Genomic DNA, 19,102 nt, shown 5'->3' with positions numbered 1-19,102 from the left:
TTTCTGGGACAGTAGCTTGAGTTCCTTAAGGTTATCACACGAATGGTTTAATCTTTTTCTAAGTGGCTACAGAAAACTCAAAATTGGGCACTAATTGCAACAGCTGATACAACTTGCTGTTCATCTGGATTCAATTCTAGAACTTTAAGCAAAATCTTTCCATCATCAATTTATACCATTTACAAGCTATGTGGAAACTTGAGGTCTAAGATACTTGAAAGTGTCCCTTTAAAGTGTTCTCCAAACGAGGTCAAAAGGACTGTTTCTATTTGACTAAACTAATTCTTTAAAATGTTCTTCTAATAGATGAGAACCTGTATTAAAATGACAATTCAGCTCTTATGATTAGGCATGAACAAGCTAAAGGAGATACACATTTTCTTAGCTAAATTATGCTTGTCACAGAAGTATCAAAGAAAAAACTCAGACTGCTCTCTATAGATTCTTTTAATTCCAGCCCCATCCATCAGTATTCCAGTTCAATGTCTGAGTAATGCAACCTTTATCAGATGAAGATAAGAAGTGGCAGTTGCAATTACAAAACTTTGCCACAGAATAAATACAATTAAGTTATAGATTACAGTTACAGATATTAATGCATAGCTCATGCAGGGAATTTAGCTCCTGAAAAAAATATCTTCAGGGAAAATTTAAGGAGCCTTAATGGCAATGACAAAGTACTTAAACTGGGATCAGGTTTTCCATCCACATTAAATTTAGCCCAGGAGGAAGCTTTCTTTAGCTGATAATATGAAGAGTTATACTCACTAACTTGCTCTGCCTAGTGACTTCTTTCATGCCCTTGGCCAAACCAGGTCACTCCCTAAGTTTTTCTTACTTAACAAAGACTAATGATTTTTACCTGCTCCCTCAAAGCCTGGATAAAAAGCATTGAATAAGTGCTCAGGAGAATTAAGGAATTAATAAATTCAGTGTTCCCCATTTATTTTGAAAATCAAGACCAGCTTTATCCATTGGCTAATATTTCTCTACAGCATAACTTTTTGTAATGTCAACCACTTTTATTATAGTGAGTTCTCAAGCCAGTAGGATCCACTGGATCATTTTTTATTAATATCAAACTCAGTAAAATGTTAACTAGTGACATTATGAAGTCTCAGAGAGCTAAGCCAAGGCTTCTAATTAATAAAGTGTGTAACATCTGCATCCAGCTCCATCTGCAATATCAGATGGAGTAAGCGAGATAAGAATGACTGAAGACAGATAGTCATTGATTTTAAAAAAAAAAAAAAAAAGAGAAAAAAATCCAATGGCTGAAAGCCCATTATTTTATTTCTGAGAGTGATTAAAACCATATTTTTGTGCATCTTGGTTTAAGTTGAAGGTAAACACAAAATGTACTAAACTACCATAACTGCAAGCTGTGTACTATATGTACACCCTCACCCTACCAGTGTGTGCAAACTGTCCCTACTGCTTTGTCAACAACATGTCAGACATCTTCCTCTACTGAGATGTGAATGAAGGAATTCCCTTCTCTAAGGTGTCAACAAAAAGTTTGTTCCTGCAGATATCTATTTTGGTATGTCAAATAGTAAATGTTAAGCCAACAGCTACATGTACAACTGATCAAACTCTCATTCTTTCGGTGTCGGGTCCAGGCCTGAACAAACAGACAAGCTTAAGAGTCAGAAGCCAAAACTGTGGCTCCAAGGCACCAAGGTAAGTTTGCTTATATTAAGTTGTATCTGACCCAGTAAGAAAGCTTATCAGCTAGGGATATCCACGGTAGTTTATGCCACTGGATATTGGGGGAGGACAACCATTAACAAATAGGACATCAAATACTACTTGTTGAGATCATTTCACACATAACACCTTTTGATTCTGTCCTCTCCTGCTGTACAGGACTCTCCTATTGCTCCTGCCATTCTTGGTAGGGTCTCTGCCCAGTAGCTGATGCCTATCTTCACCCAGCTGATCCCCAAGGCCTGTAAGCCATGCAACATCCCAACAAGGAGTGGATTGCCTCCTTCCAACATGCTTCTGGTTGTCATAAAGTGACTACTGGTGTTTGTGCAGAACAGAGCCCCGAGCCTGGTGAGATAGCACCTCTGACAGCTCCTGCAGTAGCAGCCGTCACTGAATACATTTCGAGTGATTAATTTTCTTAAAAATAAAAATAAAGCTAGTGAGTGCACATGTGCTAACAAGTTAAAAATAATAATAGGTGTCTGTGACCATGCTGCTTCTGTCTGAATCCTTCAGGGGAACTCAGTTGCTAAGAGCAACTTAGGCAGCTTTGCCATATTTCTATGTGTTAAACAACAACCAAATAACTATAGGCAAAAGTCCCAGCTGTCAAGCATGAGGAGTGTAGAGGCTGACTGGGGGAGTACAAGGCATTTTTCTCCTGTGTTATATATGCAGATTAGATCATTTAAAAGAAAAATCAAACGAAGCAGAGACAGAGTGGGAAGTTACTGTCTCTGCAAAATACCATGCCCAAAAGTTTACAGGAAAAATTGCCTTTGACTGGTTGTTCTGTGCTTTATGTAGTGCTCCTACCAGTGCTTTACAGCAGGATCTTTCCCAAGGAGAATGCACTACCAGCTCCTGCAGACAGCAAGGAGGCTGAACTTTGGTCAGCTCCCTAGATAGAGTTTTTTTTCAGACACAGTGAGAAGAACTGGAGGCAAGTGTTAGAAGTAGCATCCATGACTGGTGACTCATTCCACAGAAACAGCAGTTGGGCCTCACTTCTCACTCCTGTCAGTCTAGGCCCTTCCTATGAGATTGGCTTTTTAAACTGCCACTAATCAATACTGATTCACAGGAAAGAGGCAATGAACACCATCTCTGTTTCTTCACACACAAATGAACACTGAGAAAGTTATTTAGGCTTTTAGCAAAAAAAAAAAAAAAAAAAAAAAAAGTAAGATACTTAGCTTTATTTCTAAGGTCTCACTATTCATCCATAAAACTTATCCCTGCATTGAAAAATGACACAAAAGCTATGAGATCAGAGCTTTGGTTTTTAACATACACATTGGAAAACCTGGAGAAGACACCTCCCTGCTATCATTCCTAGTGTTCCATACATGCTATACATGGCATCCCTGGTGCTCTTGCAAGGAAAAGATGCTGAGAACAAAATAGCTGTGACAATTAGGAGAGGGAACCTTATCCTCATTTCTCCAAATGTAGACCTGTTCCATGGGAAGGAAATATTGTTTTGCCATTTTGAAAGTTAGTCTCTGTGTATGCAGTATATAAACAATAAATATACTTGGAGTGATTTCTAAGATCTCCAGGGGATAATAAGTCAAAGTTTTAAAGCTGAAATGTGATGAGAGCAGGTCAGTGTAACTAGTAAGGCAGAGACCCAAGACTTAGAGGTACTGTACCTTGGAACCACTTGATTTAGGAAGGCATTTGACTGTGGTACAGGTTTTACTGTCCATCAAGATATTGATTCATAAACTGAAAATTCTCTTTGTGGACCTTAACACAACGTTCTGTAAAAGCTCATGAAGCATCACAGAACTCTGTCAAGTCAATATTTCATGTTTTATTAATTCCCTACTTAGCCAGTTCTTTGGCTGGTTAAATTTAGTGTCTGTAAACCTCCTAGTTGTATATTTACATGAAAAGGCTCAAAATGCTGTTTTAGTCTGATGGATAAACATCTGCTTAGAGAGTTCCTAATATGAAGTTTACATAATACACACACTGGAAAATAAAAATAAATAAATACATTTTTAAAAGGGATTAACATAACCAAAACTTTATGGGGAAAATCTGTACAATTACATGTGTTTGCTGTTAATTAATTATGGTGGTTTATGTAATGGATGTACTCATCTCATAATTAATTTTCTCTGAATGTGCCTAGCTCTGCATATCTACAGCAATATAACTGTCTGTGACTTCATCAGTTGTTAATGGACATTAATTACTGCTCATCATTACCAAAGTGACTGCCACATAGGAAGCAAAGCACTTCAGAGCTGCAATCAATGAGCATGTAAAATCTCTCACCGTGAGTGAGATATCAGGAGGTGATTGTAGATATTCAGTCTGATTCCTTTCTCATAAATCCACCACTAGGCATTTGGAGATAAAAGGTAAAACACTGAGTACCTGCTTGCAAATTGTGCATCATTCCTTCAGTATACTGAAGGAGAGAATAACTTCCAGTTGGAAAAACAACGTGAAAAGGCACTTAAAGATTGTCATGCTTGTGCTCAAGGGAAGCAATGGTGCTTACACAGCTGATTTTGAGTGGTTGTGAGTGGTTGACTTGGGATGATAACCTTTCCTTTGTCTGGTTTTTGTAGAACCTTTAGTATATATATAAAATGTATAAATAGTAATGATGTGTTTATTAATGCTGATGCAATGTGGAGGCTAAGAAAGAAAATCACAGAAATATGTAAAATTAAATCTGTTGCATCACTACAGATTTTCAGTTTTCACTTTCAACATAATATCATTCATGGTGTTTCAGCTAGAATTCCTTATAGTGGAAACAAAGACATGAGTAGAGGTGTTCAGCCCAATAAATTGTGCTTGAAATGGGACATATCTTTGAGAAAGCCACCTCCTTGCTATGTAAACATGTCAGTGATTACCAGTTTCCCTGGGTAAAGTGGTCTATAGACAAACTAAACTCTACAGTCAAGAATGCAGGTACCTTCCTATGGGTATTCCCTCATTCCCACAGGAATTCACCTGACTTCAACTTTCAGTCCCTGCAGTCCCTTGAGCCTTTGTCTCGTGGCTGATTTAACACCCTCTTCATATCTCTCATGAATATAGATCAAAAGACTTCTTTTCCTTCTCTTACAGTAGCTCCTTAAGTTAAGGCATTGTAAGAACAGCTCTCAGAAACTCTCAGCTTTCTTTAGGTTTAGGGTTTTTTTTAATCCCTGTATAAATCTGTGGAATTTTACATTAAATTTTAACAAAATGAAGGCATACACATGACAACTTGTTTTTGAGTTGGAATTCTAGGCCTTAATACTTTTTCTAGTAAAATATTTAATAACATTTCCATTTTAAAAAAAAACAAGGAAAGGTAGACAAGGAGTTCAAGGAGGTCTGGACTTCTGATCATTTCAATCATTCTCTCTGTATAGCCATCTGTAAATTATCTTGACTGATTAAAGCCACATAATGTAAAACTTTATCTTATATTAATTTGTTTTTAGTACTTACTTTAAGTGCTGATAAAGTTCAACATCACATTCCAATTCTCCATTCAGACATATCCTGAATGTGCTTATTTGCACAACTGAAATCTGTGGTTTTCCCTATACCAATGTAATGCTGCTGGATGTGAAATACCTTTCAGATACAAACTGCTATGTTTCAGAGCAATTAAAAAATTATTTTAGGGCAGCATTGATACCAATTATGATTGATTTTGGTTTACTTTACATTTACTAAGCTTGCTGTTAAACTAAAAAAACAATATGAAAGTATAGTTGGTAGAAGTGCAGCTATTGGTATGTAAAATCAAAGGAATCAGGTAAATAAAATCAAGGTATAGAAAATCAAAGGTGTACAGAATCAAGAAAAACAACAATATCTTGAACAGGAATATTCCTTTTTCTACCCTGTCTTACATTTGTTGCACATTCAAGACTTTCATAAATTTTAAATGGAAGTTCTGGCTGTGTCAGCTCTGTAAAAGTTCCTCTTCACAGGGAAAAGTGACACGTAGAAAGGAGCTGTAAAAGAGAATTCACCTTGGAAACTTTAACTGGGTTGTACAATTTGCCACTGTGTTCAGTGCATTTCAAAGGTATCCCATAATAGCCATGAGTTCTTCACAAAGGTCACTGTAAAATTGTACCTTGTATTGCTGCACATTGCAGGAAGTGCTCCTTGCCTGCCAGCTGCTCACCTGGACTTTGTCAATGAAGGCAAAGTTTCCAGGGTTATCACTCTGCCCCTTAAACTGTATTATCTAGAAAACCATAAACCTTATTAAGAAAAAAAGATATGAAAAGGTTTATAAAACATTCTCATAGCAGATCCTGTTTCCAGCCTCACCTCTCGAGCTGAAGTTGGTTTTGAGCTCGTCGCCATGCCTGCCGACTACAATGGGACGTGGGAAATGGAAAGCAATGAAAACTTTGAAGGCTACATGGTTGCATTAGGTAAATGAAAAATAGTAACTGCATAGAGATGAAACGTTTCAATGATAAGTAAAATCCTTCTATAAATTAATGAGAGGATTTCTGTAATGTGTGTTGCGGCGTAATGGTTTCTGCCAATCACAGTATCAAGTAATTGTAATGTAATTACAATGATCTAAGTATATAAGCAAGAGAAGATTTGTAGCCAAAGATATTAGTATTTATTCAGACAAATGAAAAAACAGATATAGTTGGGGGGAGAAAACCCAGAACAACAGGCTTTCAGGTACAAAATCTCTTTTTCAGTCCTGATATAAATGTGCTGTGACAGTGAGGCCACAACCTGGTTAGCTCTGTTAAAGAGGAGTAGGATATTCTATGTCACTAAAGCAACAATAGTGTTAGTACTCAATTAGTGCATTGGACTAATAAAGTTTTATGTTACATAGATGAAAGATTTGATGCTTTAACTGATTTTCTACTAGGTTTACATTTAGTGAAGAATCTTAACCCTAATTTATTTATCTGTTTGAACTGAGTGAGAAATACACATAAATGCATAAAAATAAACTCTCAGCATTATTGATCAGCTATTGAAAATAGCTATCATTTCCTCAAACCTTTAACTCTTTTAAGAGAGAAAGGCAAGTTTCACTCTTCATGGTTTTTAGCCTTTGCATTTATGGAAAAAAAAAAAAAGCTCAATAATTTTAGGGACATCTCTAAATAATATGCCCATACATGTGTGAGGGACAAAAGAATTGTTTTTTAAATAATGATTAAGTCAATATCTTGCATTTCAGGAGAAAGATCTCCACTCACTGAAGGGATCTGAGTGCTGGGGGTTGGCAGTTAAGCATGAAGAATAATTGCTACTTTATGTGCAACTGAAATGTGATTTCAGCATTAAAGATGGAGCCTGTTGTCTGGTTGATGCTTAAGTTAACTTCTAGTTATCATAAACTGACTGTTCCAGGACACCTTCATCTACCTCAGGCTTCTCCTACTGCCTGCATCAGTCTTACCTGTGACTCCTGCCTCTAGCCCAGTTCTCTCCACCTTGGCTCTACTTCAGTACTGTCTCAGTTCTTTGCTCCAAGACCTGACCAACTCGTGTGGGTGCTACTCTAACCCCCACTCATGATGGTCATCTTGCTCCAGTTCTACCTTGCTCTGTAGTGATCAGTTTCATTGCATTTAATAACTTTTTTGATAATAATCTGTTACCTGGATCTGGTCCTTCATAAGTGCATCGTGAGTTTTTGTGTAGACGTGCATAGATACACTACAAGTTTAAATTTAAAACTGACAATGAATTAGCAAAAAAAAGCCAATGCCAAAACCAATGCAAAGATGCATGTGCTATAGGTCATTCTCAGAAGGAAAAGAAATCACAGGGAAAGGGTGAAAAAATATTCCTCTGCTCTGGTTCTCAGAATTTTACATGTGGTTGATATTTTAAGTATTAAAGTGGTTGATATTTTTAGTATCAAAGTGCTCAGATTCAAAGCACACAGAGGTTTGGGGTTGTTTTTTTTTTCAAATTCATCCATCCTTTTAATTAATGCATACACATTTCTACACTTTAATTAAAGAATGGTTTTGCCCTTTAAGTCAGAAAATTTGATTTTATCATAAACATGTTACAAAGTATTTTAATCTACTATAATAGAACAATATATCATTTTTACTGCTTGTATTGTTCAGAATGCAGTTATGAAAACCATGCTTTAATAAAACCTCCCCTGATTTTTCTCCAGAAGCTACAAGACTAATATATTAGTCAGAAATAGCATTTCTTTAGAGGTCTAGACATTTTTTTCCCCTCAGAGAGAACTAAATTTTATGTTGTCTGGCTATAAATCAGACCTAGAGATACCTTTAATTCACCATAGCAGATAAAATATACCCAAGAAGTCTTGAATATAAATACTGAACAAGAACATTATTCCCTGTGTTAAAAAGTCACATTTTTTTGCAAGCCAATCCTCTCACTCAACTCGATTAGTACTTCACAAGTAGTACAATGAATCTCCCAAAGAAAAAGGGCTGCATTAGTCTGTGGCACTGCTGAGCTGACAGTGATTAACTCACACGTGAAGCCACTAAAGGATGGCTAGCAAACCAACCCCATTTTTCAATCTCTGGCAGAAGCATGTGAGATTATTTCATTTGCATATAGCACCACACTAAGATTCACTGCCAGCTGGTCAGAAATATTTATTGCAGATGCGAATGCTGCTGGCATCAGGTGGATTGTCTGGGGCAAACTGTCATCCTGGTAATATATATTCTCCATTTGGTAACTTTCAATGCATTCAGTTGCAAGTAGCTGTGTACATTGTAATGTTAGTCCTCATCAGGAACAAAATAAGGATGTTAAGGAGATCAGTACTGCACAACATGTTGATAGAATATTAAACAGGAACTGTCAAATTCTTTACATGGGTAGGTTTTTTGACTTTTGACTTTGAATTTGTCTCCTTTCAAGCTGCAATTTATTTCTGTGTCTGCTGTCGTAATAATAATGGATAAGTCAGGTTTTATTTGATTCTTTTGTTTCGTTGGTATCATTTTCATTGCTTTGAATTAATTAATTATCTTCTCCTATACTCCCACAGACTATAGGTTCATCATAAAAGTAACATGCCCAAATCCCCTTGATTAAATACTCATTCTCTCTTGATTACATACTCATTCTAACATCCTTAGTTTCTGAAAAGGAATATTTTCTGAGATCCTTCTTTAGGGGTGGCCAATATTTGTGACCTTCAGGACATAGCCCAGTACCCTCATGTGCCCAAGAGCTCCATGAATCACACTGCATGCCTAGGAAAGGGAATGGCTCCCAGGCATAAGATGGAACTAGCACTCCTGCATCCCACAGCTTCATGTGTGAGTGAGGCCAAGAAGGCAATGTCAGTCCTAACAACCCTTGTTGTTCCACATCTTCAAAAAAAAAAAAAAAAGAAATTAGGGTGATTTAACACACTAGCATCCATTCACAGTTGGTTGTATGTTGTAGCTCTGCTCACAACACAGATATCCTGTCAATGAATAAATCTATAATCAGTGGAAGATATGCAAATTGAAACTGTATTTGCAAACACAAGATGATTTTTGTTTGAAATTATTTTTTTCTCTACAAAATGTTCCAGGTTGAAGCCCCATTTTTGGAACTATATTCCACATTATTTTTTTTTTCTTTTTTTATGTGCAAATATAAGTGCTGTGGGTTGGGGTTTGGTGGTTTTTTTGTATAAAACACTGGAATTTTCATTGTGATATTTTCTTTTCTGTTTTTTGACAGGTATTGATTTTGCAACTCGCAAGATTGCAAAACATTTGAAACAGACAAAAGAGATTGTTCAAAACGGAGATAGTTTTAAAACAAAAACACTCAGCACTTTCAGAAACTATGATCTGGATTACACTGTGGGAGTGGAGTTTGAAGAACACACCAAAGGACTGGACAACAGAGTGGTAAAGGTAAAGATCTGGTACCTGATATCTGTTTACACTTTTAAAAATGAGTGAGCAGTTTCAAAAATCAGCTGAATACATTAAATTAACCCCAATATTTTACAGACATCAGAGGATTTTTATAAAGCAGAAATAATTTGCATCTTGAGACAGTTTTCTTTCCTGCCACAAGCAGGAAAGAAAATGCTATGAGCATTTATTAGAGATGCAAATCAGATGGTTACTCAGATATGTGAGGACAATCATTAATTACATGTTTTTCTAGTAGGGGATTTTCCAGCTTTACTGTGATATATCTTTAAGTATTTAAAAAGTAGAAAAACTCCACTTTTATCTATGTACCCTCCTTAATGAAACCTTAAATTCATCCTTGTGAGTTTAGGACTGTTTCTGGGTCAATATTTTCAGGTCAGAATGGCTACGTTCACACTGTAGTTTCAATGTGAGTCTGAACAGCCTCAGTTGGACAGTTTAAGAGCTGGACACTGTTAAAAATAAACCTGCACTTAGCTATTAACCTTAAGGGAGCTTCAGGAAGGGGCAAGGAAGAAATGTGAGCCAAAGCTGCTACTGACATAGGTGCAGGACTCCTGGCAGTGGCACATGGGTAAGGAGGCCCAGCAGTGCGTGCTTCAATACCTTTGGCATCACAGGAGTAACCTGAGCTCAGAATTCCCCTGGGAGTCTGTGGGCATATGTTCAGACACCTTTCAGTGAGACAAGTAATGCCTGGACCAAGAGCCGTGGTGTGTGTTAGCCCATGTCCTACCTCCTAAGGCAGGAAGGGTCAGCAAGTGGGTTCCTGTGAGGCATTCGAACAGGACTGTATCAGAGGGGTCAGGGAAGAAAAGAAAACATGAGCACTAATTCACTTTGTGAATTCAGCTTCATGTTTCTGTATCAATACTGCTTCTGGTTTACTCTCTTCTCCTCCCTAAAATACTTAAGCAAGACTTTCAAGGGTAGAAAGGACAGTATGTTTGAACTTCCAATAGATGTGCCCTTTGGTGTCACTAACCCTGCACCACCTTTTGTCATCATTCACTGGCTCTACCTGTACCAGCTCTTTTGACAGTTACCACAGTTGCATTCTTCCACTCAGATCTCAGTTCCAAACTCCAAGTAGCTGAGATCAAAGATCACTCTCAACAAGACAAGTTTTGTTTTGGCAATTGCCACAGGAAATTGGCATCATAAAGAACATGTTTACCTTTGAACTCACAACATTCTTCACTGGAGTGGCACCAATTTAACACAAGACATGGTTTGTTCACCATGGCTCACTCTTCATTCTCAAATTGACTTTGTGCAGTGTAATTCCTATGACTTCTTCCAAATGTATAGTGATTCACAGCACTGCAAGCCATCAAATAATAAGACCCATTTTTTCCCCACTATCCTGAATATCCTGTTTCTAAATTTTCTTTGTAGCTCTTTCTCCAGTGAGCTCTGGGTGGCATATAGTCCTGTGACAAAGTTTGTGTTTTAAAACATTGCTCCACATCTCTTTAGATCAGTTGAAGGCATTACTAAGGATCTAAGGATTCATTAGTTGCATCACTCCTTAAATCCATCGACTAATGCTCCTCTAGTTCTCTTCACCACTCTCAAAGTTATTGCCTTTCTCTGCAAAATTTTTCACTTGCAGACTCTTCCATTCACTATCAATTATTTGGAAGGAAGGAAGGAAAGAAACACAGTTTGTACATTTATAACCTTACCTGTTTTAATTATTTTTGCCTAATATTGTTTTCTAAACAAATTATATTATTTGTTTCTAATGAGAGGAGGAGAAAAGAGGAAGCATGTCATGCCATTACTCTCTGGACTGCTCTAAAAGAATTTTCTGGTTATTTTATTAACAAAACAATGCCTCAAATACATTAAAGTTAGATGAAGGTAATAAAATTGCTAGGCAACATTTTAATGTAAAGAGGGCATGGATAATTTAAGGAGCATGTAGCTTGAAAATTCCGTAAATAAGAAAGGAGTTAACTGAAATGGAATGAGTTTTGTCTTGTTATTAATAGAAAGTTCCTTCATAAGAGAAAGAAATCATCCCGTGCTGAACTAGAAAGTGAATTAAGCTCCCAGTACTCTTGGAACTTTTTAATAACTGAACTTTTCACAGGCTGCAACTGGTCTCTAATGAGGATTTGTCTGATACAGGGTTAAATATGTCCCAAAATGGTTCAAATCTAGAACAATTCAATCAAAGTTGCTGTGAATGTTCCCTAGTGTACCTGTAGGTAGTTGAGAATTTAGGCTGTAAAGAGAACTTTTCCTTACTGACAAGGTTATCCTGCTGCTGGGCAAGAATCAGCACACCCAGTACCCTGCCTGTTAGTGACAGACTCTGATCACACCATATCATGGAATGGTTGGTGGTGGGAGGGACCTCTTGAGATCACATAATCCAGTGCTCCCCTCTGCTACAGCAGGATCAGCTAGAGCACATTGTTCAGCTTATGATCATATCTCTTTAAATGTCTTTGTGAAAGTGCATGAAAATATATAAATAAATTTATTGTGTGAGATGATATTAATATACACTTCCTCTTGTTATTTTATGCAGAGCTAGAACAGGTGCTAGCACTGCACTAGTTGACATAAGCCCCCAGGTCTCATGAAACCCTAAAATCTTTTATTAATGGATATAAACAAGAATAAAAAATACAATTTGCACACATTGCACAAGTGTATGATAACCCTCTCAGCAACTCACTGGTTAATCTGAGCACTTGGTGCTCATGTATGTGAGAAAACACATGGAAATTACAACAAAGCACGACAAAAGCTTCCCATCAAAACACTTGTCATCTTGAATGCATTTGGGGTTTTTAGGAGGAAGATGGGGAATGGTAGAAAGCAACTGTAATTGTATATTCTCACTGTTGGATTGAACTTACTGGCATGTATTCATAAACTTCTCGTTACCGTATCTGAGTTAATTGTCTGATTCATGCAGACACTAGTGACCTGGGATGGTGACAAACTGGTGTGTGTTCAGAAAGGTGAAAAGAACAACAGGGGCTGGAAGCACTGGATTGAAGGAGATGTCCTGCACCTGGTAAGGGCTGCTGCACAGATACACATCACATAACTGAGGCTGCAACACAGCCTTGGGTTTTCCATTTCAAAGGATTCATTACTTTTTCTAGTTAGAAAGGTCTCTATTTAGACAGTTCTGATCTCTGAACTCTAAGGAAATTCTCCCCCTGCTTCAACTCAGGAATGCTCAATTTCTTTCCACCTGCTCCCAATTAAGTCACAACCCTGCAGTGGTTTTTTTGCTCCAGTCCACTGCCCTCCAGCTATTAACCCTTCCTGTTACATTGCACCTCTAACATATTCTCATTCTTATGTAATCACTGGTAGAAAAAAAAATAAAGTATAACAAAAAAATATCCAACCAGACAGATTGCAAGAAAAAGATTATTTTTTGTTCTGAAAGAAGCACTATGAAATTTTTGCACACTGTGCTGTAATACAGATCAGAAACCCCTTTAAGAGGGGATTCTCAAGAGGATCCCACAAACAACCTATACTGCAATTATTTTTTGCTAGTACAATTTTCTATTGTATTCAAATGTATAATATTCAATATATTCATACATCTGAGGTAGTAAGCTGAGCCCAGCGGCAAATGAGGTGAGTCCAAGAGAGGCCAGAAGAGCCTGTGCAGGAAATAAGCAGTCAGTGAAGCCCAGAAAGATTTCAAAGTAACAGTATCATAGAATCATTAAGGTTGGAAAGTACTCCAAGATCATTAAGTTCAATCTTTGACCAAATACCACCATGTCCACTGAACCAAATCACAGAGTTCCACATCCACTCATTTTTCAAACATTTCACATAATGATTCCCAAGTTTCTTGGGAGAGCAATCAAGAAATGGGCATGATGTGCATTGGATGGCACAATAAGTGGGTGGAGAAAGATTCTGGAGGAGAGCTTATTGTTCTGTCTCATGCTTTGCATCTGTACATCTGCTCCTTCACAAGTTTACAGATAGTGTGGACAGCCACAGTGGCTCATGTCTGTATGCTTGAAAGGTCAAAGCTAGGAATTAAAAAACACTATCTGCCACCTAACTAAAAGTTAATTGCCCAGTACACTTTTCAGGGCTGTTTTACCACATATTCCAAAGCTGACCTAACAAATGTTCTACACACTGGCACCAGGACTCAGGCTAAGACTGGTGCAAACAGAGAGGACAAGTAGATCCTTACAACAGTCTTCAGCGACTGCATTGCATCTTTGACTCATTGCTGGCCAAAAATACCAGCTTTAGCTCCCTTCAAAGTACTGTTTGGCACTGGAATTCTGGCTAACCAAACTGACTGCTCTGTAATGTGCAGGTGTGCCAACCTGTCAGGGGTCAGCTGGAACACAGCATTGTTCTCGTCCCTGAGCAATGGTTGGGGACAGCTCTGAAGCAAATGTCCTCATCTTTTTAAACCATTCCTCTCTTTTTCTTCTTTTTATTTTCTTGTTTCATTGCTGCTCATGAATTATGAGGTAACATGTGAATTATAAACTATTACAGTATGTCATTTTAATAACAGAGCATGAAAATGCCTTGCATTAAAGCACAGTTTTAATGCATTTTCTGTGTTTATTCTTCTTAGAACTCAATTCAAGTGTCAAAAAATGAATTCCTGCACCATGAGGTGCATGCCTGCTGTTTGGTTACATATCACACACTATTCTTTCTGTTCTCTTTTTCATAAGTTTTTAATGCAGTGGCTCTGTAATTTCTGGTGGGATCTGCTGTGTATGCAAAATACTTCTAGCACTGTATGCTTACTCCCTGTTTTGATACTGTAGGAACTGACATGTGAAGACCAGGTGTGCCATCAGACATTTAAGAGGAAGAAGTAAAATTGAGCAGAAAGCCACCCAGATCTTCATCACACTGTTATGCTGTTCTGTTTTGTGTGAAAAGAAGAACACAGATTTTCATCTCTTTGACACTGCTCTGTGAATATATTTTGCGCCTGTTTATGGAAACAAACACATTTTATAGAAATAACATCATACAGTTACAAACCTCATAAATTCCTTTGACTTTCAGTCTGGAGTTAAATAAAATTGTCTTTCAAATAATGCTTCCCTCCATCTTTATAATAATTTCCTGAGGAATGTCCTTTAGCACTGAGGCTGGAAATTAACAGTCATAATTATCTCAGCCACAGTATATCTCTCCATAGTGCTGTAATATCATAATATATTTGGATGACTGAGTAAAATTGGACATTCATTGAACTGTTTCTATTTAATTTAGTCCTGGATCACTAGGTTCACAGTTTCAGACAACAGACTGGCTCACTGAGCACGATACATGGCTTTTCACATCTCGATTGTTCGCTTGAATTTGGCCCAGGTCTGTAGCTGCTAGTGCTTATCACCTGATAAGTGTCTCATGGCCATTGTGAAATGCTGCAGCTCCTTAATACAGTCCTAACATGGATCAATGACAATGCTGTTAACCTCCAGCTAGAATTGGCATTCTCCTAATAATCCCAGTGGAGAAATCTGCTGTTTGAAGCAATCTCTACGTTCCAGAGTTGCTCCATGAAGTGAAAACTAAGCCATACTTAGGACTGTAAGAGGTAAAAGGCAGAGTATACACAAACCACATATACCATGTGCATAAAGACTGCTCAGCATGCTGCAATCTGCACCTTGTACCTGCCTTCAGAGACTTTAAAGAGAAAAGTCATTTCCATAGAACTCTGCTCAGTTTTATTCAGGGTTTTTCAAAAGAGTTCACATTCCTTGCTGAAGGCAAGTTTAAGTTAACCATGGATGGTGAGCACTACTTCAGTAGATAGAAACTGACATTATTCAACAAAGTGTGTGCACACCTTCCACAGAACTGAAGAAGAGTTTGTGTGCCCAAAAGCTCATCTGCTTTTTCCCAGCTATATGAATTATTCCTATAAAATATACTCCTTCCTACAACCTTGCCTTTCAGATATATAAACTTTCACATGACTTTATCGCTATTTAAGTTCCCTCTAGACCACAGGCCCCATCTTCTGTTTAGTATGGGAGGAGTGAAAATTCACTACACAGATCAGTGATAGGGAAGTACAGAAAATATGAGGGGAAAAAACTTGCAGAAATGGAGGAACATATGCTTTCTCCTCATGCCCACCTGCTGCTTAGCCCACTCACTGTCAATAGCTCAGGATAGGAAAGAAGTGAGACAGTCTCCCAGCCGAAAACTAGGTTACATCTGCAAAAATCTGATTAATGTCACTAATACTTACATGGCCATGGACATTGTCCTGGTTCCAGCTGGGATTGAGTTAATTTTCCTGTTAGTAGCTAGTACAGTGCTGTGTTTTGGATTTAGTATGAGAATAATGTTGATAGCACTCTGATGGTTTAGTTACTGCTAAGTAGTGCCTGCTCTAAGTCGAGGACTCCAGGTTGCCATGCTCTCCAGTGAGGAGGAGCACAAGAAGCTGGGAGGGAGCTGGGACAGCTGACCTCAACAGGCCAGAGGAATGTTCCATACCATACATCATGCTTAGCATGTACAGCTGGAAGAAGAAGGAAGAGGGGAAACAGTTGTCTTTGTGATGGCACTGACTTCCTAAGTTTAAAAAGTCATTGTTACGTGTGATGGAGCCCTGCTGTCCTGGGGATGCCTGAACACCTGCCTGTCCATGGAAGTGGTGGATTAATTCCTTGTTCTGCTTTGTTTGTGCACACAGCTTTTGTTTTAGCTCAACCCATGAGTTTTTTTCAGCAAACAGCTGTGTGGTGCTTAGTAGTGGGATGGCGTTAAATCCCAACAGGCATGTCAGTGAAGATAAAAGGATATTTTTATGAACTGGACTTTGCTTCTTCTGATAAAAGTTGACCTGGTATCAAACTTCCTGTGTACTTCAGCTGAGCAATGCTGTCACAATGATTCACATAGAAGAAACTGCACTTGGAGTTAGTAAATTCCTTAATTTTTCTTATTCAGTCCTGATCTAGGCTTTTCAGCAGAAATGTATTTAATTCCTGTTTCTAAGTCTCTGCTAGTTGCAAGCCTAAGAAGTACTACAGTTCATTAAGCTTTCAAAATGTTATCAGAAGAAAGTTATCACTGGGAAACAAAATGTGCATGTTTTAATCAGTGATATTTCTCATAGCTGGTTCTTGCCTGGAGTAAGCCTGCACAATGCAGGGTTTGTAACTTCACACCAAAGGAGAACCTTTCATATGTCATGAAGAATTATCATCAATTCACAAATGATGAGTCTGAAGATGGAAAGCAAACATCCTTCAATTGGTTTCTTGTTATGCTTACTGGTTCTATCTAATGGTTATGGTTCAGAAGTAAATGAAGTAGGCAATTGAGCACAAGTAGATTTTGATTAGGAGAAAACTGGATCTGATCCTATTATTTGACAATTTTGGAGATGAAAATTCCAGAGAAAATGAGCAAGAGTTTTTATGCTCCAAGACAGCATTTCTTTTCTGCACGTACTGATATGCAAGAGCTTGCAGCTTCCTTTACAACTGTACACAGAGAACTGGAGGCAGAGGAGATATTCGTTACATTGCATTATAATTACCTCCAAAGGCATCCTTGTTTGCATCATATTTGTGATGTTAGGTTGGTCTCTAAGCTGTACAAAGTCCCTTATCTCCTTGTCAGCAGATTAAGTACTTGCACTGGAGGGATGGACCTTGCTGGTAAATCAGAGAATGTTCATTCCCATCTTTCCGGTCCTCTGGCACACAGTGCTGTCTCAGCTGTTTTGAAGGATTACCATTTGCATTGATTCTTTTTCTCATAGAGAATATTACTCAAATACAGATACAGGGAGGGTATTTACCAGCAACCTCCTGATCCAGAAAACGGAAAAGCCTGTACTTTACAAAAGCACTTCCTAGGGAGCACAGAACTAGGCAAAGAGTCAGTGCCATCACCTGTCACTGCACTTTGCAAATGCCAATGACAAAGGTAGGAAATGTTTAGGGTGGAATTTCCAAAAACTCTCTGCATTCAGGATGGATTTATCTCAAAAAGTTAACTACCATTTTCTTGACAACTGCTAAAGGAAGAAAGCAACAGTGCAGGGAAAGGCTGTAGAATAATGTAGGTGCTCCTACCCATGTTCTGTGGCCAGTCCCTATGAGCTCTGAAGGGTCACTGAGGCACTATAGGCACAGAATGGGTTTCAGATTTTCCGTGAATATCTTAGACACTCGGCTGATTTGCTGTTTGTGAAAGTTGCCTGTTCCACTGCCATCTGGCAAAAAGTCTGAGGTTTCTAAATCAGCATTTACTTTGAGATCTGCTGAAGACAAAATTTAACCAAAAAGGGTTGCTTAATAACATATATTTGTATTGTTTTAAGTAAAGGCACATATTTTGCTTTAGTGAGGAGAGACTAATAAAAATCATTTCTTTGGATGTTTTCTCCCCACTGAAAACATTCTTTCCAGGTTTAATTTGTGATGGATTTGAAGGGCAGAGGTTGCAGATATTTTAATTTCAGCTTGTTGATTACACTTGTTATGCAGATGGTGAAGATTAGAAGAAATCATTTTGTGAAAATGAGATTTAAAATAAAATGAACCAGACAAGCTTTTCGATAGCTGCAAAAATTTCGTCAGTTACTCTATAAACATCACATTTGCTTTAATTATATCTCACACTGCAGCGCTTCAGTCACCGTGAAATAGAGACAGGAATGCAATAGATGACAGTACATATTCCAGAGTTCTTAGAGGTGGAGGGATCCATGGAAAGATTAGGTTTGTCTTAATGTGACAGCAAACAGAGACTTCACTTGTCATGAGACTACAAGCATGAAAGGCTGCTGCTAAAGGAATGGGGACATGCTATCATCTATACTCCAAGCCAGGAAAAGAAAGACAGGACAAGAAGTAACAGGCTGAAACTGAAGCATGGAAACATCAGGTGGACATTAGGCAATGGCTCTGCATTCAATTCCTTTGAACTGCTTTTGAATATGTAGTGCCCTTTGCTGCCTTTGGCAGTGCACCACAAGTCAATCGTTCTATAGTTTCTTAATTGTTTTTTCTGTCACCTCTATTTCATTCTCATTTGGTCACACGTATGCACTTTTATACACACATGTTTACATTCAGGCATAGTTGTCTATGGTATCTCTTTGCCCACACCCCACAGCTTTTGAACCAGTTGCCCAGTGTGGATTGGCCAACAAAACCTGACTGTAAAAGATAAGGTCCCTAAGATATAGCAGTTCTACAATATTATGTGGAAATTAATGGCCTGACAGAATGCCTTCAGTAAAAAGTACAGGGTAAGCTCCTATTTATCAAGTCCCAGGAAAAGATTGTAACCATGGAAAACCTTCGGCTGGAGTTCACACCTTGATGCCAGTGAATTCATTCATGAGACAAAAGCCACCAGAAATCACGCTTCAGTAGATCTGCTGCTCACAGTAGTACTTGTTTCATTGACTCCCTTACAATGTTGAATATTTCTGCTACTTAGTCAAATCTCTGATTTGT

General features: G+C 38.0%; 1 protein-coding gene across 1 annotated transcript; it reads left to right on the top strand.

The window, feature by feature from the left end:
• Window positions 1–6,036: 6,036 nt before the first annotated feature.
• On the top strand, window positions 6,037–14,491 carry RBP2 (retinol binding protein 2, cellular). Its single transcript, XM_009070271.1, has 4 exons — window positions 6,037–6,128; window positions 9,418–9,596; window positions 12,559–12,660; window positions 14,420–14,491. The coding sequence occupies exons 1-4, from the start codon at window positions 6,056–6,058 to the stop codon at window positions 14,471–14,473; spliced, it is 408 nt and encodes a 135-aa protein (XP_009068519.1). The 5' UTR covers window positions 6,037–6,055; the 3' UTR covers window positions 14,474–14,491.
• The last annotated feature ends 4,611 nt before the right edge of the window (window positions 14,492–19,102 follow it).

Source organism: Acanthisitta chloris, unplaced genomic scaffold, assembly GCF_000695815.1.
Source record: "Acanthisitta chloris isolate BGI_N310 unplaced genomic scaffold, ASM69581v1 scaffold29142, whole genome shotgun sequence".
Taxonomy (NCBI): domain Eukaryota; kingdom Metazoa; phylum Chordata; class Aves; order Passeriformes; family Acanthisittidae; genus Acanthisitta; species Acanthisitta chloris.
The sequence above is the reverse complement of the archived record's forward strand: the minus strand, read 5'-3'. Positions and strand labels throughout refer to the sequence as shown.